The sequence below is a fragment of the Eretmochelys imbricata genome, chromosome 22 (assembly GCF_965152235.1).
Source record: "Eretmochelys imbricata isolate rEreImb1 chromosome 22, rEreImb1.hap1, whole genome shotgun sequence".
Taxonomy (NCBI): domain Eukaryota; kingdom Metazoa; phylum Chordata; order Testudines; family Cheloniidae; genus Eretmochelys; species Eretmochelys imbricata.
The window spans coordinates 1,868,145-1,893,623 of record NC_135593.1 but is presented as its reverse complement, the minus strand read 5'-3'; the positions used below and the strand labels follow the sequence as shown (position 1 = coordinate 1,893,623).

General features: G+C 49.4%; 1 protein-coding gene across 1 annotated transcript in view; it reads left to right on the top strand.

Annotated features, from left to right (window-relative positions):
* LOC144278447 (uncharacterized) overlaps window positions 1-25,479 on the top strand; it is a 46,444-nt gene that overhangs the window by 7,083 nt on the left and 13,882 nt on the right. Inside the window, 1 exon segment of the mRNA XM_077839748.1 lies at window positions 28-154. Coding sequence (XP_077695874.1) covers window positions 28-154 — 127 coding nt within the window.

The following is a 25,479-nucleotide window of genomic DNA, read 5'->3' as shown; positions in this document are numbered from 1 at the left end:
CTGAGTGAGGGGCTGTTGCTCTTTCAGGGGCCAATGGCTTTCGAGGAGGTGGCTGTGTATTTCACCGAAGAAGAATGGGCTCTGCTGGACCCCGCTCAGAGAGCCCTCTACAGAGACGTCATGCAGGAGAACTATGAGAATGTGAGCTCGCTGGGTAAGGATTCCTGTCCTCTCGGTTATTAGAATGGGAAAGAAGAACTAAGGTTCACAACTCCCTCAATGCAACCTCAAATTGTGCCCTGTTTCAGCAACACTCCAACAGGCCAATGACACTTATACTAGCACTTTGCCCTCCCCTGCTACACAACACTTTGGAAACAGAGGACGGGAGCAGGATAACACAAAGTCCAACACCTTCTCTTTGCAAAGGCAAAACTTGGTTAGGTCCAGTGTAGGGAACAGAAGCTACCTACCCCTGGCCTGTACTCAAACACTGAGTCCACTGCACACTATCCATCTTAGACTTTCAGATTGTCACCACCCCTTTACCCTTACACTCTGGATTCCTTCACTTATCCTCACTGAGCATTGGAGACCATTAGCACATATGCCACCAGACTGCTGACAACCCTCGTGGCAAGAACACACCCTCGTGCACCTTCATTGACACAACCTACAACACTTAGCACTGATGTGAAGAATACCTGTTCCTTCAAGAGTCACATGCACCTCTCTTCTTATCACAGTCACATTTCTGCCAAGCTGCTCCAACTGTTCCCTCCACTGTTCATGTAAAGCTACAGTTGACACAGTGCGCATAGCTGAAGTGCATGGAGATAAGTGGTGGTATTCAAATCTGTCGAACACAACACAAACAATGGCATGTTCTTAGTCTTTCCTTCTATTGAACAGTACATTTTAAGGCCAGGAGATACTATTAGGTCATCTAGTCTGACCTTCTGTATCATACAAGCCATACAGTTTCGAGTTACCATTGAAGTGAGCTGAATACCTTGCGTTTTGATGAAAATATCTTCCAGAAAAGCATCCAATGTTGAGTTGAAGACTTCAAGAGATGGAAAATTTGCCACTTCCCTGGTTAGTTGGTAAACCTTTGCTCCTTCCTTACTGACCTATTCCCAGTCACATTTGCTAGCTCCAAGGTTAGGGAGTAGGAGCAGAGCTTCGTTTTGCAGGTGTGGTGTGTAGTTCTTAATTTGCTGGTTTTCAGATGTACTAACTTTCACCACTCTCCACATGCTGGAAGGGCATGAGGCAGCACTTAACTCTGCTTTAATATAGTTTATAGAATCATAGGACTGGAAGGGATCTTGAGAGGTCATCTAGTCCAGTCCTCTGCACTCATGGCAGGACTAAGTATTCTCTAGACCAGGGGTCTTAAACTCAGTTTACCTTAGGGCCAGTGCCAGTCTTGTCATCCTCCCAGCGGGCCAATAATGTCACTCATGCCACCTAGAACCCATCCCCCAAAACTCTGCCCCCCACCTGCCTAAGGCTCTGGGAGCGAGTTTGAGTGGGGAGGAGGTCTAGGGTAGGGGATTGGGAAGGGGGTGGGGGTGCAGGCTGTGGGAGGAGGGGTCGGGGTATGGTGCTTACCTGGGGCTCCCAAGACAGGGTGGGCCGGGGGGCCTCCGCGCACTGCTGCCCCCAGGCATGACCCGCACAGCTTCCCATTGGCCGTAGGGACGCTTGGGGTTGGGGCAGCGCGTGGAAACATAGCCCTGCCCCGGTGCCGCAGGGAGGGGGCTAGTCTGGAAGTGGGAGGGGTCAGACATGTGGGGCGAGCAGGCAGATGCTGCTCAGCTGCGCTGTGCTGCTGGGGCCCCAGGCTATTTTAAATTGCCTGGGGGAGGCAGGTGGGGCCAAAACTACTGGAGCCCCACAGGCCACATTGGGGAGGTTCGCGGGCCATGAGTTTGAGACCCCCGATCTAGACCATTCCTAACAGGTGTTTGTCTAACCTCCTCTTAAAAATCCCCAATGATGGAGATTCTACAATCTCCCTAGGCAATTTGTTCCAGTGCTTAACCACCCTAACACTTAGGAGGTTTTTCCTACTGACCAACCTAAACCTGCCTTGCTGCAATTTAAACCCATTGCTTCTTGTCCTATCCTCTGAGATTAAGAACAATTTTTCTCCCTCCTCCTTGTAACAATCTTTTATGTACTTAAACTTATGTTCCCTCTCATTCTTCTCTTCTCCAGAAGAAACAAACCCAATTTTTCAAATCTTCCTTCATAGGTCATGTTTTCTAGACCTTTAATCATTTTTGTTGCTCTGCTCTGGACTTTCTCCAATTTGGTCACATCTTCCCTGAAATGTGGCACCCAGAACTGGACACAATACTGTACTTGAGGCCTAATCAGCACAGAGTACAGTGGAAGAATTACTTCTCGTGTCTTGCTTACAACAACGTGCTGCCCGGCAGGAGCTCGCAACCCCACCGCCCAGAGCACTGGTGGCATAGTGAGCTGAGACTGCAGGGGAGGAGGGACAGCAGGGGAGGAGCCAGGGGCTAGCCTTCTTGGCTGGGAGCTCAAGGGCTGGGCAGGATGGTCCCGCGGGCTGGTAGTTTGCCCACCTCTGTAATAGAGACCATAATGTAATTAAATTTAACATCGGGGGGGGGGGGGGGAGTAGGAATACGAAGAACATCATGGTAGCATTTAATTTGAGAAAGGGGAACTACACAAAAGAAAGCTAGTGACATGGAAATTAAAAGGAACGCTCACAAAAGTGAAATGCCTGCAAGCTGCATGGAAACTTATTCAAAACACGGTCAGAGGCTCAAAATAAGTGTACTCCTAAGGGGAAAAAAACCCCAAACAGTAAGAGGATTAAAACAATATCACCAAGATGAAACAGCAGAGTAAATAAGGCAATTAGAGGCAAAAAGGCATCCTTTAAAAATTGAAAGTCAAACCCTACTGAGGAAAATTCTGCCAAGTCAAGTGTAAAAATATAATTAGGCAGTCCAAAAAAAGACTTTTGAAGAGCAACTAGGAAAAGTCACTGACATGAACACCAATTGTTTGAAGTACATCAGCAGCAGGGAGCCTGCCAGACAATTGGTGGGGCTGCTCGGTGATTGAGGTGCTAAACAAGTGTCAATAAAGGAGGTTTTCAAATAAATTGAAAATTTAAACATAAGTCACCAGGGCTAGATGGCATTCACCCAATAGTACTGAAGGAACCCGTATATGAAAAGTGCAGAACTACTTACTGCGGTATGTAACCTACCACTTAAATTGGCCTTTATACCAGGTGACTTGGGATAGCTAATGTAATACCAATTTATTTTTAAAAAGCTTCAGCAGCAATCCTGGCAACTAGCAACCAGTAAACCGAACTTTAGTACCAGGGACATTGGTTCAAGCTGTAGGAAAGCACAGAATTATCAGACACCTAGATGAACACAATTTGTTGGGGAAGTTAACGTGGATTTTGTTAAAGGAAATCATGCTACATCTATTAGAATTCTCGGGGGGGGGGGGGGGGGGTCAACAAACTTGTGGACAAGGGTAGTCCTGTAGATATAATGTACTTGGACTTGCAGAACGCCTTTGACAACGTGACCTGTCCCTGAGTTTTACTAAAAATATTTGTGAGGATCTGTGGGTGCCCACACAGGCTGCATCAGGCAGCTGGGTGGGGGGTTAGGAGCTCCAGGGGTCCCCCACCACGGGTTGCGTCAGAGCTGCCGGGGTTCCCGCTGCTTGCAGCAACCAGGAGCTGTGGGGTACTCCATACAGTCGCAGCTCTCCACCGCTGCAGACTGAAATCATGGAGGTCTCGGAAAGTCATGGATTCTGTGACTAAATCATAGCATTACTCATAAGGAAAGTAAGAAGTCATGGGATAAAAGGGAAGTCACGGATCAGTAACTGGTTAAGAGATAGGAAACAACGGGTAGGAATATATGGTCAGTATTCACAATGGAGAAAGGTAAATAGTTGGGTCCCTAAGGGATCTGTACAGTGTTGTTCAGCAGATTCATAAATGAACTGGAAAAATATGGAAACGAGATGGCAAAGTTTGGAGATGATGCAAAATTACTGAAGATAGTTAAGGCCAAAGCAGACTGCGATGAGTTACAAAGAGATCTCACGAAACTGGGTGACATGGCAGCAAAATGGCAGATGAACTTCAGTGTCGATAAATGCAAAGTAACACACTGGAAAAGAGAAAAGGAGTACTTGTGGCACCTTAGAGACTAACCAATTTATCTGAGCATAAGCTTTCGTGAACTACAGCTCACTTCATCAAATAAATTGGTTAGTCTCCAAGGTGCCACAAGTACTCCTTTTCTTTTTGCGAATACAGACTAACACGGCTGTTACTCTGAAACCTGACATTGGAAAAAATATCCCAACTATAGATACAAAATGATGGGGTGTAAATTAGCTGTTGCCATTCAAGAAAGCAATCTTGGAATCACTGTGGATAGTTCATTAAAAAAAATCCACAAAATGTGCAGTGGCAATCAAAAAAGATAACAGAATATTAGGAAATATAATGCCACCGTATAAGTCCATGATATGCTACACCTTAAATACTATATGCAGTTCTAGTCACCCTGTCCAAAAAAAAAATATTAGAATTGGAAAAAGTACAGAGAAGGACAAACAAACAAACATAAATACATACATGATTGGAGTATGGAATACCATCCATAGGAGGAGAGAATAATAAGACAGTTATCTCTTTTCCAAGATGAACAATGTGGGGATATGATACAGGAATAGAAAATGAATGGTGTGGGGAAGTGGATAAGGAAGTGCTATTTACCCCTTTCACATAACAGAAGAACCAGGGATCACGTGATGAAATTAATAGGCAGCAAATTTATAGTAAGCAAAAGGAAATACTACTTCACACAGTGAACAGTCATCCTGTGGAACTCATTGCCAGGGGATGTTGTGAAGGCTGTAATTATAACTGGGTTAAAAAAAGTTTGATAAATTCATGGAGGATAGGTCCATCAACTGCTATTAGCCAAGATGGTCAAAAATGCAGTCCCATGCTCTGCCTCTGATTGCCACATGCTGTGTGTGGACAACAGCAGATTGATTACTCGATAATTACCCCCTTCTGTTCATTCCCTCTGAGGCATCTGGTATTGATTACTGTCAGAATACAGTACTGGGATAGACAGACCATTGTGCTGATCCTGTGTGGTTGTTCTTATTAGTTTGGCTTTTGCTGATCTGAAGTTCAAAGTTGTACAATAATTAACTTATTTAATACCACTTTCCCAAAGAGGCAGTATGCTCTGTACACCAGCTGAGATAGATACCAAGTGACTGACTTTAGTCAGGGGATAATCAAAACCATAGTTTGAGCCTCAGATGTGTGCAAGAAACTGTTATAAGAACAAGGTGATTTTTGTCAAGAGCTTGTGTTGGAAGGGCTGTATTTCAGGAATCTCTGGAGCAATTAACCCTGTCTTTGGACCACTAATCCTGTCCTGCACCCACATAATGAGCAGTATATTTCATGGCAATGTGAGTAAGCATGTACATTTTAGAGAAATTAGAATAGTTGGCCTTTAAACAAAAAGTAATGCTGAATCCTAAATCTAGTGGAGCTGGTGGCCTGCTGTGATAACTTTCTAAATGCCTGGAGGGTGTTGCAATCATGTGCAGCCACCTGAGGCTAGGAGACAGTGTGAGAGTCTCATTCAGGAGTCCTTGAGACAAAGGAGGGCAGGGAGCATGAGGAGGGGAGAAGATGGACAGCTGGAGTTTGTGGGGTGCCACAAGGCAGAGAGAGGTGTGGAGGATTAGAGGGAATCAGGGATGGTTGAGTACAGTGGAAGGAGGAGGATGACGGGAGTCAGGGAGAGGAGCTCCTGGGAACTGGTAATGGTGTGAGCTGGGCAAGTGGGGGACTGGGAATGGTGAAAAAGGGGTGGAGGGCCCAGCAGTGGTGCTGTTGTAGAGGGTGGGTGGGTGGGTGATCTGGGTTAGCTGGAAGTGAGGAATACTAGGGTAGAGGGACAGGTGGAATGAAGGGGTAGGGAAGTGGTTACTCTAGGAAGGGTCTGGTGGGGTGGGAAGATTTCAAGATGACATATGGAGCACTCCACTGAGGCTGCTTTTGTGAAAGTCTCTAATGACCTTTCCTTATGCAAAGCTCAGAGCCAATACTCTATCATTCTCCTCCTTGACCTATCAGCTGCCTTTGACACCACTGACCATGGCTGTCTTCTTGAATTCTGATGTTCTTTTGTCCTCTCCTGCTTCTCTAATCTCTCCTTCAGTGTGTCCCTGGACAATCCTCCTCATCCCCACTCCAACTTTCTGTGGGGATTACACAGGCTCTGTCCTTGGTCCACTTCTCTTCTTCCTCTGTACCTTATCACTGGGAATCTCATCGACAAACACAAATTCCGCTACTATTTCTATGCTGGCGACTGACACGTCTAACTCTCTGGTCCAGACCTGTCTTACCTTTCCAAACTGAAATCTCAGCCTGACACTACTCATGGTCATCTAGCCATCAGCTCAAGCTCAACAGCTAAAATGGCCAAAACACATGTGACATTATCTAATTAAAATTTAATCATGCAAATCATTATTGCTACCACTGTTATATAATTGCAACCAATCTTATACAAAGTGTCACACATGGCCGGAAAGGGTTAAACAGCTGCAGGTTAAATAACCCAGAGCCAACCTTTAAGGACATGTTAGAAAGTATGTGAATGGTAATTAGGGCCATTCTATGCTAAATAGGCTAGAACTTTGAAATGCAAACCTATGTTGTTAGAAGTGATACTAAATGTGTTTACTTATAGATGCTAGCCATGTAAACAGACAATTCCTGTCGATCACTGTAGCTATTGATTCAGAGATCAAAGGGGAATATTAACGTTTAGATGAGTCTTGGGTGAAATAATGTCATTGTCGATGTGTCTTTTTAAAGTTTGTGATAACTACTTATCCATTAAGCAGTTTCTTATGTTAATCCATGTAGTTAATTAGGATGTGTGGATTAGGAAACAGAAGGTTACATCAAAAGCCTGTTGTTTACCCAGGACTGTATGGTCAAGTGGATGCTAGAAAATTGTATAAAAGACCCTTGGGTCCTGATCCTGTCATCTCAGATCTGCTTGAGGTTTCATTCAGGGGAAGCTTAAAACATAAGGATTGAGATCCCAGTCCTAAGCTGGAACACCCTGAATATGATATTTGACAATAACCTATTGACTAAATTATAAAAGAACTTTTTGCACCTACAAAGCTCACCATCTCTATGAATCTGAATTTCAAGATTGTACTCATGTTTGTTTGTATGCTGATCTTTTAACCTATACTCTTTCTTTTTAAAAAATGTTTAGTTCAGTTAGTAAGAATTGGCTGTAAGTGTGTATTTGGGTAAGATCTGGAATATTCATTAACCTGGGATGTTAGGTGTCAGATTCTTTGGGATTGGTAGAACTTTTTTATATGATGAATAAGATTATCATTAATCCTCACCATATTTGACTTGGGTGTCTAGGTGGAGGCCAGAGGCTGGGTTACTTTAAGGGAACTGTGTTGTTGACTTCTGAGTAACCAGTGAGGTATAATAGAAGCTGTTTTGTGCTGGCCTGGTAAACCTAAGTATTAAATATCCACCATTGCCTGCCCCATTCTTTGCAGTTCACCCTAATTGAGTGACCTCATCTGGCTCCCCTGGGATCCCGGTCACAAACACAGCTCTTCATATTTCCCCCAAGCCATCCCCTACCCCTTTCTGTATCATTGCAGACGCCACCCTTACTGTAACTCACGTCTATGCACTGCACATAAGCTGCAACACAGGCCTTTCTTTAGGGCAGGGGTGGCCAGCCTGGGGCTCCAGAGCCACATGCGGCTCTTCAGAAACTAATATCCGGCTCCTTGTCTAGGCACCGACTCCGGGGCTGGAGCTGTAGGTGCCCACTTTCCAATATAACGGGCTGCTCACTGCTCAACCCCTGGCTCTGCCACAGGCCCAAATACACACTCACAGCCAATTCTTTGGAAGTAAACTAACATTTATTTAAAAAAGAGAAAGACTATTGGTTAAAAGATCAGTATACACAAAGACGTGAGTACAGTTTTGAGATCAGTTTTGATGATGAGCTTTGTAGTTGCAAAGAGTTCTTTCAGAATTAGACCATAGTCCAATGTTCATATCCAGGGTGATCCAGGTAAGACTGGAGATCCAAGCTTCCCCTACATAAAGCATCAAGCGGATCTGAGATGAAAATATCAGGTCCCAAGAGTTTTTAAATACAGTTTTCTGGCAGCCTCTTGACCATACAGTCCTGGGTGAACAATAGGCCTTTGAAGAAACCTTCTATTTCCTTAGCATCACTGGTAACTAACCACATGGATTAACATAAGGTACACCTCTACCCTGAGGTAATGCGCCCCAATAGAACATGAATTCAGCTATAACACAGTAAAGCAGCGCTCTGGGGGGCGGGACTCCGCGCTCCGGCAGATCAGCGCGTCAGCATGTCTGGCTCAGACACGCTGCTCTGAGCAGCGTGTTAAGGGTGGCGGGCCAGGGCTGAGGGGTTGGATAAGGGGCAGAGGGTCTCACAGGTGGGGGGTGGTCAGGGGACAGGGGGGGTTGGATTGTTCAGAGGTTCTGGGGGCAGGGCAGTCGGGGATAGGGAACAGGGTCATTGGATAGCGCGTGGGAGTCCCGGGGGGGGCTGTCGGGGCGGGAGTGTGGATGGGGTCGGGGCAGTCAGGCAGGTTGGGTATGGTGTGGGGTCCGGGGTGGGTTAGGAAGGGGGGGGTGTCTCTGGAGGGGGCGGTCAGGGGACAAGGAGTGGAGGGAGTTGGATGGGTTGGGGGTTCTGAGGGGTCAGTCAGGGGGCAGGAAGTGACTATTTACGGAAATGCTCGAGGCCAAAGCAAGTTTGGTATAACATGGTTTCACCTATAACGCGGTAAGATTTTTTTGGCTCCCGAGGACTGCGTTATATCAGGTTAAAGGTGTAGTTTATCAAACTTGAGACATACAGACAATGACATTATTTCACTCAAGATTCATCTAAATGTTAATATTCCTGTTTGATCTCTGACTCTATAGTTATGGTAATAGACAGGAACTGTCTATTTGCATGGCTAACATCTAACAAGATAAAAGTAAACACATACAATTAGTATCGCCTCTAATTCTCTAACAATACAGGTTTGCATTTCAAAGTTCTAGCCTATCTAACATGGTAATTAGGGCCATTCCCTTTCTAACATGTTTCGAAAGATTGAATCTGGGTCAGTTAGCCTGTGAGGGGCTTAACCCTTGCTGGCCATGTGTCACGGTAGGCCTGACTCCATTTATATGGATACACTAATCAAGAACAGTCCACATGTGAATGAAGCACACTGGATAATGGAAGTCTCAGACTGGGCATTAATTTGTAATGACTGGGATCCAAGGGAAGCAGAACATGGGAACACAACTGCACTGCACTTTTGGGTCACAGGAACTAGTGTACAAACCAACTGGGCTTTAAGCTTGCTGCTATCCAGGGCAAAAAGACTGAGACAAGGAGATACAGAGAGAGAGATGAAATCGAGGAGGTTTTGGAAAAGCTGGGCAGATGACTCTGCCAAAATGAATATAGAATTCAGTTTTGTTCTACTGGACTGACGAGATCTGTAAATCCTGTGTTCCAGTTGCCAAAGCAATGCGGTCTTGTTCTAAAAAGGCTGTCTTGGGTTGCTGCAAATACCAATTGGCTGCAGTACCCCAGAAGAGATGGTGTTTACAAGCAGTCTGAAATCATTTGGACTGACTGAAGTGCCATCATAATACAAGGGATGCTGCCTCCAGCAGGACCTGTTTCAGTGAAGTGGAGCTGTGGGGATCACACTACAAAAGGCAAAGCCTTGGCAGTAGCACATTATGTTTATGACTGCACTGCTTCTGGGAGACATCCTCTCAGCCTGAATCCCCAGACTTGCACTGGCAGCTGTGTGGGGAAGGAAGAGAGAAAGAAGAGACCCGGGCCCACCCAACTGCACTGGGTCCTGGCCCAGAGCCCTAACAGTGGCAGTGTGGTCCACCACTGGGTCAGTGTGGAATCCAGTCGCAACATGCTGACCTTACATGGGTGGGAGATACCACTCACTCTACCTCCATGGGTCACTTCCTACCGAGTTTCCTGAATCTGCAGTCCGTATGATGTTGGGGTCTCTGGGCTCCTCAGAGCAAGTAACTCCCTGGGACTTTGACTCCAGACGTTAAGCTGTAGGCAGCAGGTCTCCAGTCTATGTCTAGAGATCTCTGGCTCCTGCAGACAAGGGCTATAACAGTTTCTGGGCTGGAGCCTCCACCAAGTGTCCTTCCTCCTTAGCAGTCAGTGCAGACTGAGCTGGGTTGCTGTCCTTTATACTAGCACAACAGTTGGACCATGCCCAGCATGATCTGAGGGGCAGGACTTCCTGTGCCCATAATGTGGGATTAATCCTTTTCTGCCTAGTGGGGGTATGCACACCCTGTCACGGGGTACAATAGTCTGGAAAGCTTGAGAGCCACTGGTATAGAGGAGTCTAGCTTATTCAGGAGAGCAGAAGCTGGGTAAAAAGGGAGGAGGTGCTGTATTATATGTTAAAATATATATATGCTTGTCCTCAGGTCCAGAAAAGGGTGAGAAGCAGACCAGCTGGGTTTTCTAGGTAAAGATAACAGGAATAAAAAATAGGGGCGACCTCATGGTCGGGGTCTACTATAGATCATGAAATCAGGATGAGAAGGTGGATGAGGCATTTCTAAAGCAAGTAATAGAAATATCCAAAACACAAGACCTGGGGTAGTCAAATGGGACTGTAGCGGGGTGGTCACCCCGCTCTGGCTCTGAAGGGGTTAAAACAGCCCTGGGAGAGGGCTGCCCTGGGGAGCCAATAGTAAAAGCAGCCCTGGAGAGGGCTCTGGCTAGGGGAAGAGGAGTGAGAACAGCTAGGGGAAGCTGACAATGTAGCTGACCACAGGTGTGGCTGGCTTAATTGGGGCCCAGCTGGCCCTTATAAGAGGGCTGTGGGCTAGAAACTGTAGGAGTCTTATTCTAACCCTGGAGTGGGAAGGGCTAGCTGCCTGGGAGCAAGGTTCCTGAAGCGGAGAAGTGCTGGGGAAGGGCACAGGGAGCTCCAGCCTGCAGGCCTTGTTAAAGGCCTAAAAAGGTACTGGGGCTGTGGAGGGGCAGCCTGAGGATAGGTAAAGGCAGCAGGTCCTAACTTCCTTGCCAATGATGAGTAGTCTTTATGGACTGCAGTCTGCCCGAATAAGTGGGGGCTAGATGATGATGGGCAGTAGCCACTGAGGGAAGGTGGGTTTAGAGGATTGGGGGTTCCCCTGGGAGGGGAGACCCAGAGTGTGGGGGCACTGCCAGGGGGCAGGGCCCCAAGGTAAAAGAGCACTGGGGTCCGGGAGGGACATGGGGGGCCAGTAGCAGGCGAGCCGCTGACCTGCCGAGGGCGTTCTGAAGCCTGGAAAGAGCTAATTCCTGAGACAACCAGCAGGAGGTTCTGTGCCAGTGAGTCTCGCCTTGCTACAGGGACTTAAAACTACCCCAATATCTGTTGGAAAAGTAATACAGCAAAAAACAAAATGTCTAGTAAGTTATTGGAGTGTACTGGGGACAGCCTTTTTGCTCAAGAGAGTGGCAGAAGTAACCATGGGGACAGCTATTTCAGACTTCTGTGGGGCTAGAACGAAGGAATTGGCAGGAAATCTGAAGGTGGAAGGCAATTTGGGTGAAAGTGAATGTTAGGGGGCTCATTCCTTCACCCACTTACTTCCCTGGTCCTTCTCACATGAACAGAGATCAACAATCCCCGAAGTCCAAAGGTGCAAACAATTTGATGTTTATTGGGGTGAACTTCCAGCAACCATGATTCCAGTTTCCTTCCTTAGTGTCCTCCTTCCCAGCCACCACAGAGCCTTACACCTGTGTCCCTGTTCCCATTCCTACCCTTAGCCAAACATGATTCCAATTTCCCAACCCCCATTCCCTGTTCTCATTTCCCCCACCCACTTCCTGATTAACCGCAGACTATAGTAAAACTTGAGTTCTGCTTAGCTATACCTTAACCAATCATTTTCCTCAAAAAGAAAAGGAGTGCTTGTGGCACCTTAGAGACTCTAAGGTGCCACAAGCATTCCTTTTCTTTTTGCGAATACAGACTAACACGGCTCCTACTCTGAAACTGATCATTTTCCTGAAATTTAAGTAACCAATCCTAACATATTGTAACATGATTATGTAACCAATTATATCCCACCACCTTAACTAGTTTACACCCAGCAAAATTAATTATACAGCAGACAGGAACAATCACAGAACCAGGCAGAGATTATACAGACAAACAATAGCAAAGTGGGAACTATAATGACGGAACAATACAGAAGTGAGGATTTCACGTCCCAGCTATTGATCAATGAGTTCTTGCCAGACAGGATGCTATCAAACGAAGTTTCCTTTTACATCTTCTAGGCACTTCCCTTTCTCTGGGGGTGATAGGCATTATCAGGATAGGATTGTATTCCTAACAGCCCAATAGCACCTTCTTTCAAAGTGACTAGTTTGGGATGTGAGGATGTGACCGGTTGCTTCCCAGCTTATGGCTGCTTCTGTTGCTTAGACAAAGGCCTCAGCTTAAGAACAGGGCCTCATACTGTCACAGTAAGAGAAGGACCTTACACCGGCAGAGAGTGATTTTGATTCTTTCTTTTATACCTCTAACTAGCCAAGTGATAAGAATACACCTAAATTCTTAGAGTTTAGGCCTTTACAGACAGGCCTGAATATCTATATCCTAACAGTGAACATGAAATGATAGCTTTTTTTATCCCAAGGAAAGAAAGGAGTGAGAGCAGCAGAATAAGGACTTCTAAAAAGCAGACTTCAACAAACTAAGAGAACTGGTAGGTACAATCTTATGGGAAGAAAATCTAAAGGAAAAATGTCTTCAGGAGCCTGGCAGTTTGTCAAGGAGGCAATATCAAAGTCATAACTGCAAACTAACCTGATGTGAGGGAAAGAAAGAATAGTAAGAGGCCAAGATAGCACCACATTAGCTCTTCAATGACTTGAAAATCAAAATGGAATCCTACAAAAAGTGGAAACGTGGACAAAAATGTGGTGGAGGAGTATAGAAGGAGAGCACAAGTAAGTAGTGAGAAAATCAGAAAGGCTAAGGCACAAATGAGTTACGCCTAGCAAGCACAGAAAGGTAATAAGAAAAATTTCTATAAATACATTAGGAGCTAGAGAAAGACAAAGGAAGGTGTAGCTCCTCTACTTAGGAGGGTGCAAAAACTAATATCTGAGCTTTCTTGATGTCATAAGTTATTTAATGCCTATTTTACTCCAGTCTTTACTAAAAGGGTAAATTTTGACCAGATACTTAACACAATATTAACCGTGAAGGGGAAGGAAGACAAGCCAAAATAGGGAAAGAACAGGTCAAAGAATATTTAGATAAGTTGAATGTATTCAAGTCATAGGGCCTGATTAAATTCATTTTAGGATCCTTAAGAAACCAGCTGAAGCAATCTTGGAACCATTAGCAATTATCTCTAAGTACTCCTGGGGAAGGGATGAGGTCCCAAAAGCCCGGAGAAGGACACATATCTTTAATATGTATCTTTAAAAACAGGAACAGAAAGGACTTAGTGAAGTCAAGACCAGTCAACTCCTACTTCAATACCTGGATAGCAATTGAAACATATTAACCAATCCATATGTAAGCACCTAGAGAATAATAGCGTCAAAAGTTATAGCCAGCATGGATTTGTCAAGAACAAATCATGCCAAGCCAACTTAACTTTGTTCTTTGAATGGGTTATGCTAGGGCTCCCCTCCACCCCCCATCCCCCTCTTGGTTCTTGTCACCCAGGCAGAAGGCCAGAGTCCAAGGTGCAGGCAATGCGATGTTTATTGGGGTTAAAAAGCAGCATAACCATAGTTCTGTACACCAGAAGAGCTTTTCCTTCCCCTTCCTACCCCCCTCCTTTTTAGTAGGTTTAATTATACCTGTAGTGCACGCCCTTGGCACCACCCCTGGCCATCTACGGTCAAGTTCCATTTTGAAGGATCTTGAGTCTGAGGGCTTTGGTACCACCTCTTTTGTACCCCGTGGGAGGGGTAGGGAGTGAGGTTATGTACCAGCCAGGGTTACCTTTTCTTTGGCTTTTTGTGTGTCTTATAGTTCCCCTGTCCTCCCCAGTGCCTCTTGCCCCTCCCAACTGGTTGCTTGACCTTGTCATGGGAGAGGAGTTGGGCGGCCGTCAATTACACACTCACATATCAAACTCCCACCGTATCTAGCAACACTTTAATTTTATTTCTTATCTTTTCTCATTATACTAAAAAACTGTATGTGGCTGTAGGCAGAAGCAACACACAGCATCTTTGTTCCTTGTTCACATATGTGAACAAAGATATAAGACACAATTGTATGTTAAAGACCTCAAAATTCAAACAGAATTTTGGGTTTTGTTTGCCTATTTCAGGACTAACACTCCACCCCTTTTTTTTTCTTTGGGATCCTTCTGTCCTGGTATCCTGGAAAAGCATAGGACATATTGTGGCACATTTCCTGATAGGGCCAGGCATAAAGAGGAAATGTGTTGGTGCTCCATTTGCCCCACTGCCCCCTGTGCAGTATAAGTGCCCTGCACCTTCCCTCATACAAACATACCACATATATTTCAAGTAGTATTTCAGATCCCCTGTAATAATGGACCCAAGAAGATAGGGTCGAGGTTATCTGTTACACTTTTGTGGTAACATTACATAACATTTACTATTCTATTACATTACTTATATGTTACAATTAGTGGTTGTGCTTTGTGGGTCTGTGGAGGGGGGGGGGAGCAGTAGATTTGATATATCTTGATTTTAGTAAGGCTTTGACATAGCCTCATGTGATATTCTCCTAAGCAAACTAGAAAAATATGATCTAGGTAGATCACAACTACTCTTTCAGTACAGTCTTTAAACTAGTTATCAATGGTTTACTGTTCAGCTTAGAGGGTGTATCTTGTGGGGTCCCACAAGGATAAGTTCTGTGTCTAATACTATTCAATGTTTTCATTAATGACTTGGATATTGGAGTTGAGAGTATGCTTCTAAAGTTTGCATATGACACCAAGCTGAGAGGGGTTGCAAGCACATCGGTGGACAAGATTAGAATTCAAAATTACCTTTACAAATTGGAGAATTGGTCTGAATGAACAAGATTAATTTCAATGAAGGCAAGTGAGAAGTGTTTCACTTCGGAAGGAAAAATCAAATACACAGCTATAAAATGGGGAATAACTGGTTAAGTAGAACTGCTGAAAAGGATGTAGGTCTTATAGTGGATTACAATCTGAATACGAGTCAACAATATGATGCAACTGCAAAAAAGATAGTGTTCTGGGGTCTACTAACTGTAATTTGATTTGTAAGACACTGTAATTTTCCCACTCTACTCAACCCTGGTGAGGCCTCAGCTGGAGTACTATGTCCATTTTTTGTGCCATACTTTAAGAATGATGTGGAGAAATTCAAAATAATCCAAAGGAGAACAACAAAAACGATGAAAGGATTAGAGAACCTTACACAAATGGAAAGGTTAAAAAAACCTGGCACGTTTAGTCTTGAGGAAAGAAGACTAAGGGGGGGACCTGAAAATAGTCTTCATATATGTTAATGGCAATTCTTAAGAGTACAGTGGTCAATTGATCTTTGTCCACTGAAGTTAGTAGAATAAGTAATCAGGTCTGTCAAGCAATTAAAAAAATTAATGGCAATCGTACAATTAATTGCTCTGTTAAACAATTTAAATATTTTTGAATGTTTTCAACATTTTCAAACATATTGATTTAAATTACAAGACAGAATAAAAAGTGTAAAGTGCTCACTTTATATTTTTTATTACAAATATTTGCACTGTAAAAAAACAAATAGTATTTTTCAATTCACCTAATTGACTGTAGTGCAATCTCTATCATAAAAGTTGAAATTACAAATGTAGAACTATGTACAAAAAATAACTGCATTCAAGTACAGAACAATGAAAAACTTTAGAGCCTACAAGTCCACTCAGTCCTACTTCTTGTTCAGCCAATCGCTCAGACAAACAAGTTTGTTTACATTTGCTGCTTGTTTACAATGTCACCTGACAGTGAGAACAGGCATTCACATGGCACTGTTGTAGCCAGCATCGCAACATATTTACATACCAGAAGCGCTGAAGATTCATATGTCCCTTCATGCTTCGGCCACCATTCCAGAGGACATGCGTCCATGCTGAAGACGTGTTCCGCTTAATAACTATCCAAAGCAGTGTGAACCTGTCAAGGTTCCTTCCCCACTCTGAACTCTAGGGTACGGATGTGGGGACCTGCATGAAAACCTCCTAAGCTTACTTTTACCAGCTTAGGTTAAAACTTCCCCAAGGTACAAACTATTTTTCTTTTTCCCTTGGACTTTGTTGCTGCCACTACCAAGCGTCTAACAGGTATATAACTGGGAAAGAGCCCGCTTGGAAAGTCTTTCCCCCAAAAAATCCTCCCAAACCCTACACCCCCTTTCCTGGGGAAGGCTTGATAAAAATTCTCACCAATTTGCATAGGTGACCGCAGACCCAAACCCTTGGATCTTAAGAACGATGAAAAGAAGCATTCAGTTTCTTACAAGAAGAATTTTAATCGAAGAAAAAGTAAAAAGAATCACCTCTGTAAAATCAGGATGGTAAATACCTTAAGGGTAATTAGATTCAAAACATAGAGAATCCCTCTAGGCAAAACCTTAAGTTACAAAAAGACACAAAACCAGGAATATACATTCCATTTAGCACAGCTTATTTTCTCAACCATTTAAACAAACAGAATCTAACGCATATCTACCTAGATTACTTACTAAGTTCTAAGACTCCATTCCTGTTCTGTTCCCGGCAAAAGCATCACACAGATAGAGAGAATATTTGTTTCTCCCCCCTCCTGCTTTGAAAGTGTCTTGTCTCCTCATTGATCATTTTGGTCAGGTGCTAGCGAGGTTATCCTAGCTTCTTAACCCTTTACAGGTGAAAGGGTTTTCCTCTGGCCAGGAGGGATTTTAAAGGTGTTTACCCTTCCCTTTATATTTATGACAGGACCAATGCATGTTCATTTCCATTATCTGAGTAAGATGCTCCCAGCAGAAGGTTGATTTTCTTTTTTTGGTGGTTTGGGTTCTGTAGTTTCCGCATTGGAGTGTTGCTCTTTTAAGACTTCTGAAAGCATGCTCCACATCTTGTCCCTCTCAGATTTTGGAAGGCACTTCAGATCCTTAAACCTTGGGTCAAGTGCTGTAGCTATCTTTAGAAATCTCACATTGGTACTGTGACAAAGTTCCTATTCTGCCTTGGTGGGTCCTGCGCTTATTGGCGGATTTGCTCGCCTCAGAGATTTATGGCAGCCCTCAGTTTGGCCACTTTTGCTAGTGGCTCAAACCTGCCATTCACTCAGCTAACCTCATCACTGGCCAGCATGGGGAAAGGGAGGAGAACAATCCCTGCAGTCTCTACTGATCCACCTAGTGGGTCATGGGACAGGCCAGGGACCTTCCCCTCTGGTGGGACCCACAGTCCAGGTCAACTCCTCTTGTATCAAATAGGAAGTTGGGGGGAATCCGGGCCCACCCTCTACTCCGGGTTCCAGCCCAGAGCCCCGTGGATCGCAGCTATCTACAGTGTTTCCTGTAACAGCTGCGTGACAGCTACAATTCCCTGGGCTACTTCCCCATGGCCGCCTCCGATCACGTTCTTTGTCCTCGCTGCAGGACCTTCCTCCTGATGACACTTATACTCCTCTGTCCTGCAGCAGTACACGTTCCCGCTCTCAGCTCCTTGTGCGCCTCTTGCTCCCAGCTCCTTGCACGCACCTCACCAACTGAAGTGAGGTCCTTTTTAAAGCAGGTGCCCTGATTAGCCTGCCTGTCCTAATTGATTCTAGCAACTTCCTGATTGTTCTGGAACAGCCCGTTTTCTTACTCAGAGAAAAGGACCTGCTTAATCTGGGGCTAATACACCTACCTTCTGTCACTCTCCTGTAGCCTTCGGGCTTGATGCTGCTAGACCCTGAGCTCTCTCTGCTGCAGCTGCTGCTACAGCTGCTCCCCTGGCTGGGCCAGACACCAACACCCCTTCTCTGCTACCTGGTTGCTGGCTGGCTGGTGGACCCTGCGCCCCCCCCCAACCCTCTGTTGCTGTTCCTGCTGCAGTCCCTTGGGAGGACCTGCTGGCCCGCTCCCCGGAGGAGGGGAGTGAGGGACCCCTGCCCCAGCCATTGCTACTGCTGTGGACTCCACCACCTGTGAGGGGTCCTTTCTGCCTGCCTGTCCAATGGACTGCTACCTGGAGTTGCTGGAGCTGCTGCTGCCTTTGCTGCCTGGGAGCTGCTGGACCCTGGAGGAGGAACACAAAGAGGATCTTCTGCTGTTGGGGAAGCATGCAGAGACTCTGCAGACCACTGTGGAGGGGGCCATCAAGGATTGAGTAACTTTTGAACTATGCTCTTGTGGTGGGGGTTTTGACTGTATTTGTGGGGACTTTCGAGGGTGTGGCGTGGAGCCTGCCCCTGGTCCATCTGTGTGTCCCCCCAACCCCTGCCATCACCACTGTCCCCTCCCCCACCTGCGCTCCTCCCCACTGGCTGCTTACTATCTGCCTCGGTTCCTGCCTCTGGGACTCAACTGCTTGCTTGGCTTGCCACACCCTACTTCCACCATGTGGGCCAGAAGCAGTAGCCAGCCTAAACAGACTCTTTTGTACAGGCGCACGTGCACCCTCCCCGGACTACCCACAGCTACCCCTGCAGTAGTCTCCCCCTCTCCCCTTGCAGCCATTTGCTCCTCCCCCCCTCTTTTTTTGCCCCAGCCCCCTGCTAGCTCCAGTTTGTTTGCCAGCCCACCCTTTTCCCTCTGCAGCCTTTGTTTGTTTGCCCCGCCCCAGTCCTGAAGCTAACCCCTTGGTTTCTCTGTCCCACTCCCATCCTGGTTGTTTCCCTCCCCCTGCGGCTCTGCCCTTGCCATGATTAGCCCCTCCCTTCGTGCGCCCATGCCCCCTCCCATGCCCCTCCCCTGTTTGAGTTTGACCCCTATCTCACTGCACTCCCCCCATGCTGTTATATTCCCCGATCCCCTAGTGCAGTTAGAGGACCTGGAATCCCATTCCGAATCGGTGACTAACACCCCTCCCTCCCAAGTCCTTGATAGCCCCCACTGCATCCAGCCCTCCCCTTCTGGCACCCTCCTCCCCTGCCCGCAGCCTAGTGGGGAGGAGTATTGATCTGCTTCTCCTTATCCCTCCTCCGTCGTCTTCTTGTTTCTACTCCATTCTCCCTCACCATTCATTATGGTGGGTGGGGCCCCTCCAGCAGACCCAGCCACCGCCTGCCCCCCTGTCATCCCCCCTAGCCTTTACCTCAGCTGCCGAACCTCCTGGTATTGCCCCCGCTGGGGCACCGGTGGGCAACAGGGTGACCTCCGCTGCTGCCACATCCCTTGCCCCCTCTGACTCTTAGGGGAGCCCCCCCAACTGGCAGGAAGGGCCAGGGCAAAAAGAAGGGTAAGGGCCCCACCAAAAAAACCAAGCCCTCCATGGCAGGGGCTGCCCCCACTGCCGCAGCCCTGCCACTGGCCACGGTGTCCCTCCCCGCTGCTCCCTCCACCAGCTCTGTGGGTGCCCCTCTCCTTGCCCCCAGGGCATACGCCCAGGTGGTGGCAGCCACCTGCCGCTACGTCATCTCTGACCACCACCTCCGCTACCATCTATAGCGGCCGGGGCCCCTTCCCCACCTTGACCAGGAAGCACGGTGTCTGTTGTCTCCTGGTACCCACTTCACCCCATGTAAAAACCTACATACGGGCATTGGCGAGGTGGTGGGGTCCACGGCCATCGTGGTGGCCTCCAAAATGTACTGAAAGGTTGTCATCTTCCCAGCATCAGAGGCCGCCTCCCAGGAGGCAGTGGAAAAGGACCTGGTGGTAGGTAGAGAGGGGGTGTTCATCCCCCTACAGCCGCTAGAGGACCTGGGCATCTGAATAGTCCTGACTTCTGTCCTTCCCTTCCTTTCCGATGCTGCCCTGTTACCGGCCCTCTCTACCCTGGGAAACCGATCTCCATTGTTAGCCCTCTCCCACTGGGCTGCAAAGACCCCACTCTCCATCACATCCTCATGTTCCACGGGCAGGTGCAGCTTCAACTGCCGCTGCTGGCGCATGATGGAGAGGCGCTCGAGGGGTCCTTCCTGGTCCCCTACTAGGGGGCCAGCTACCAGGTACATTATTCAATGGGGGAGGCCCAGTGCTACCTCTGCTGGGCAATGGGGCACATCCAGAGGGACTGCCCCTTGGCCCGGAATGGAGGAGTGTCCGGGACCCCCGAGCCCTGGCAGGGCGCTGGCCCCGTCATCGCCAGTGCCCCTGGCTGCCTGGAGCCACCCCTCCTCCTTCCCAGCCCACCGCTGCTCCCACTCAGGCCCAAGGGGCACCTCCCCCAGTACGCCCAGATGAGTGGGAGAGCCCCACCTCTGCTGCCTGCAATCTGGTGGGACCTGTGGAGGAGGGTGCGGTGGGGATAGCGGCGGGCATAGGAGAGGGCCCACCCCAGGGGGAATCTTTCCTCCCTTGTGCTGCCTCACCATTACCTCCCTGACCCAACTCCTGTTAGCCAGCCCCTAGATGATGCCATGGAGGGCTGGGCCCTAGTACAGGGGAAGCGGGGCAAGCAGAAGACTCAAGCTCTGCTTCTTCCATCAGATGCGGAGGCCCCCCGGAAGGCCAGGAAGGGGGGCACCGATACCGAGCCTTCCGCCTTGCCCACGGGTGTATTCCATGCACTGGCTGGGGAAGATGTGGCAGCACCGGGGAGAAGCGTCACCCCTCCATTGGAGTCCCTTCCCACGGAGGCTCCCGATGGAGCCCCTCCTGCCCCCTTAACTTCTGGAGCCTCGAGGCGAGCATCGTTTCAGGCACTGGCAGGGAGAACACTAGGGTGGTGGAAGTTGATCTCCCTTCCATCTACGAGGAGATCAAGGCCCTGGGTCTGACCCTGGTCGCCCAGGGGGAAGACGACCATCTGCCAGCAGGCCTCGATCTAGGCAACCTCACCCCGCCCTCCCTTTCCCCATGCTCCCTTCTCCTAACCACTGCTTCTGGTCCAACCTCCAAGGTTCCCCTGGATTCTTCCATCTTCCCAGCAACAGGTAGCGCCCTGCTGATGGCTGCTGAGCCTACTGAGGCGACGGCCAGTGCCTCGTGGCCAGGACCCAAGTCACCGGGGCACCCCTCATTGGTGCAGGGCAACTGACCTCCTTCCCGGTTGGGGGCCCCACCAAAGATCATCCACCTCGTGATGCCATGGCTATCACACCCACCACAGAGCCTGAGTCCAGCATCACTGGGACCCTCTTCACACTCCCCAGACCCCTGAGCCTGACCGAGAGGGGCCACCTCCCAACGGCCCAACTATTGGGGCCCAGGATCCCGCCTCTGCCCCTCTCCCCGACTTGTTCCTGACCCCTCCCCTGCCTCTGATGCCAACCCTGTGCCTATCCTCTCCACTTCCCGTGATGCCATTGCCGCCCCTGGGGCCATCTTCCATTTCCCAGAGGATGGCCCCCAGGGAGCAGCCTTCATGTTCCCCTGTCCTGACCCACTAGGGGCTGCTATCTTCCCTCTGCTGCCCCCCATTGAGCCGGGTCTGAGGTGGGCTAAGTGGCGCCAATCTATCAGGTGCCATGTCGGGAGTCTGCCCCTTGCCTGCCCGTCTTGGTGGGCCACAGGGCTGCCCCTCCGGCGAAAGGCCGGGGGCCCCCCATACACTGAGAGAAGAGCTGCGGGAGTTTCTTGAAGACGTCTGTGGCTCCCACAACAAGGTGCAGCTCGCTCTCCAGCTCTTCACCAAATCCTTCGGGCCACAAGGGCCCTTATGGGGGAGGGTAAAAGGACTGGGAAGCAGGCCACTGCAGCCTACCAGCGGGTCTTCGGCTTCCATGACTCCTGGCTCACCTACGGGGTAGGTCCCGGTTTGCTGCACAGCCCAAGGGGGACCATGAGCGTCCCTGCAGGCGAGGATCCCCCCCAGCCCTCCTCACAGCACCCATCATCTTTGCAACATTGAACACCTGAGGCTGTAGGATGGGTCTCCACAGGTGCCAGGTGCTCTCCTTCCTTCAGGAGGGGGGTACTCTGTGGTTTTCCTGCAGGAGACCTATACGGATCTGGCTGCTGAAGATAGCTGGCGGCTGGAGTGGGGGGACAGGGTCTACTTTAGCCATCTCACAGTTCGTACAGCTGGAGTGTCTACCCTGTTCTCCCCCGACCTATGGCCCAAGGTGCTGGGGGTGACCGAGGCTGTGCCGGGCCACCTACTGCAACTCCAGGTCTGCATGGAGAGGCTCATGGTCAGCCTCATTAATGTTTATGCCCGAACATCAGGACTGGAGCGGCTGCGTTTCTATTAGCAGGCATCCGCCTTCTTCGGCTCCTTGGATCCTTGCGAGTGCCTTGTCCTGGGTGGGGACTCTAACACCACCCTCGAGGAGCGGGACCGCTCGTGAGCAGTGCCTGGCCATCATGGATGTCCTCCAGGAGATTGTCAACCATCACTCCCTGGTGGACATCTGGTGCGACCACCACCCAGACAACGTCTTGACATTCACCTTTGTCCGGGTGGAGGCCCATCAGTTGCACCACTCCCGGTTGGACTGCATCTACTTGTCACGCTTCCACCTTTCATGGGCCCACTCCTCCAGTATCCGGCCAGCCCTGTTTTTGGATCACCAACTAGCCACCGTGACAGCCTCTCTCTGCGTGGAGAGGCCAGGGCCGACCTATTGGCATTTCAACAACAGCTTGTTGGAGGATGTGGGCTTCGTGGCATCCTTCCGGGAGCTCTAGCTGGCCTGGTGAGGGCACAGGCATGCTTTTCCCTCAGCACGGCAGTGGCAGGATATTGGGAAGGTGCGCACCCTGCTCTTCTGCTGTGATTACACCCGGGGCGCCAGCCAACGGAGGGATGCGGCCATAGAGCAGGTGGAACGGGAGGTCTTAGAGCTGGAGAGGCGTCTGGCTGCCAGCCCCAAGGATCCATCCCTCTGTGGAGCGTGACGGGAGAAGCAGGAGTAGCTCCAGGCCCTCAAAGACCATTGTGCCCAGAGTGCCTTTGATCGATCCCTCATCTGCCTCCTTTGGGAGATGGATCACAGCTCCCGCTTCTTCTATGCCTTGGAGAAAAGGAGGGGGGTCAAGAAGCATGTCACCTGCCTTCTGGTAGAGGACAGCACCCCCCTCATGGATGCGGCAGAGATGTGTGGGAGGGCCAGATCCTTCGATGCAGGCCTTTTCTCCCCGGATCTGACCGATCCTAACGCTTGCAGAGTGCTCTGGGATAGGCTTCTGATGGTCAGCGCGGGCGACCGAGACCGGCTAGAGCTGCTTCTCACTCAGGCCGAGTTCTTGGAAGCCTTCCACCGCATGCCCACCAATAAATCTCCAGGCATGGATGGGCTGACCATGGAGTTCTACCACATGTTCTGGGATGTCCTTGGCCCGGACCTAGTCACCGTCTGGGCTGAGTCCTTGCAGAGCAGGGTCCTCCCTCTCTCATGCAGGTGAGCCATGCTCACCTTATTACCGAAGAAGGGACCTCCACGACTTACGGAATTGGAATCCCGTCTCGCTCCTCAGCACGGACTACAAAGTCATAGCGAAGGCCATCTCGCTGCGGCTGGGGTCTGTGCAGGTGAACATGGTCCACCCAGACTAGACCTACACTGTCCTGGGCTATACCATCTTTGATAACCTGTATCTGGTCCGGGATCTCTTGGAGCTTGGGTGTAGGGATGGTCTGTCATTCGCCCTCCTGTCCCTGGATCAGGAGAAGGCGTTGGACAGGGTGGACCACGGCTATCTCCTGGGCACTCTGCAAGCGTTAGGCTTCAGACCCCAGTTTGTGGGCTTTCTCCAGGTGCTGCATGCCTTTGCAGTGTGTCTGGTCAGGCTCAACTTGATCCTGACAGAGCCGGTCAGCTTCAGGCAGAGAGTATGGCAGGGATGCCCCCTCTCGGGCCAGCTGTACTCTCTGATGATCGAGCCCTTCCTTTGTCTCCTCCATTGGAGGTTGACGGAGTTGGTGCTGCGAGAGCTGGAGCTGTGGCTGGTCCTGTTGGCATACGCTGCCAATGTGCTCCTCGTGGTCCAGGACCTGGGTGACTTGGCATGGGTGGAGGCTCGCCAGGCAGTCTACTTTGCAGCCTCCTCTGCCCTGGTCAACTGGGGCAGCTCCCTCCCACCCATGCTTCAGGCCATCCTGAACGTGGGTCTGCTGTTCTATCTGGGCATTTACTTTTCTGCCACACATCCGTGTCTGCCAGAGAACTGGCACGGTTTAGAGGGCAGGGTGATAGAGCGGCTCCAGAAATGGACAGGACTACTCCGGTGCCTTTCCCTTCGAGGGAGGGCATTGGTGCTCAATCAACTAGTCCTGTCCATGCTCTGGTACCGGCTCAACACCCTAGTCCCATCCCCGGGCTTCCTGGCCAACCTCCGGACATCGATTCTGGAATTCTTTTGGCCAGGAGTGCACTGGGTCTCTGCAGGGGTCCTCCATTTGCCCCTGGAGGAGGGAGGGCAGAGCCCGAAGTTCCTATGCAGTCAGGTCCATGACTTCTGCCTCCAGGCCCTGCAGAGGCTCCTTTTATGGTGCAGGTATTCTGGTGTGGAGAGTACTGGCCCACGCCTTCCTGCGCCGCTTCCAAGGGCTCCGATAGGACCGGAGCTCCTTTATCTCAATCCGAGAGTTCTTCCACGAGACTTCTCTGGGCTGCCGGTCTTCTACCAGGACCTTCTCCAGGCCTGGAAACTCTTCTCAGTGACCAGGTCTGTGGCAGCCACCGAGGGGGCAGATCTTGCAGAGCCCCTGCTACACAACCCCCAGCTCTGTGTGCAGGTGGCAGAGTCCCCCTGGGTTCACCAGAGGTTGGTCCTGACAGAAGTCCCCAGAGTTGGAGACCTCCTGGATTACGACCAGGGAGAAAGGCTGGATCCCTGATGCTCGCTTGGCGCATGGGGCTCTCCAGACCTCATACTCCCCGGCGCATACTTCAGGAGGTGAGGGCCGCTTTACTGCCCACTGCTCAGGCCTACCTCAACCAGGTCCTGTGAAAGGGCACCCCCCGCCCACTCTCCACCCTAGGCCCTCTGGACCTTTTCATTGGGCCCCAGCCCCATGGACTCAACTGCCCCCCCCCGCCCCTTCACTGTGAGCTGGCTGCACAACTTGCAGCTGGTTTGTTTCCAGACTGCACCAGGAAAACATCTATACACGTTCGTGCTCCACATCCTTCACTTCCTCACCCTCGCATCTCGCCCCGACACAAAATGGCAGGACCTCCTGCCACCTTTAGAGGGTGAGAAACCCTGGTGGGCCAGCCTATACTCTCCCCTGGTCCCCAGACCTGGTGGGGATATCAGTTGGTGGCTCCTTTACGGGGCCGTG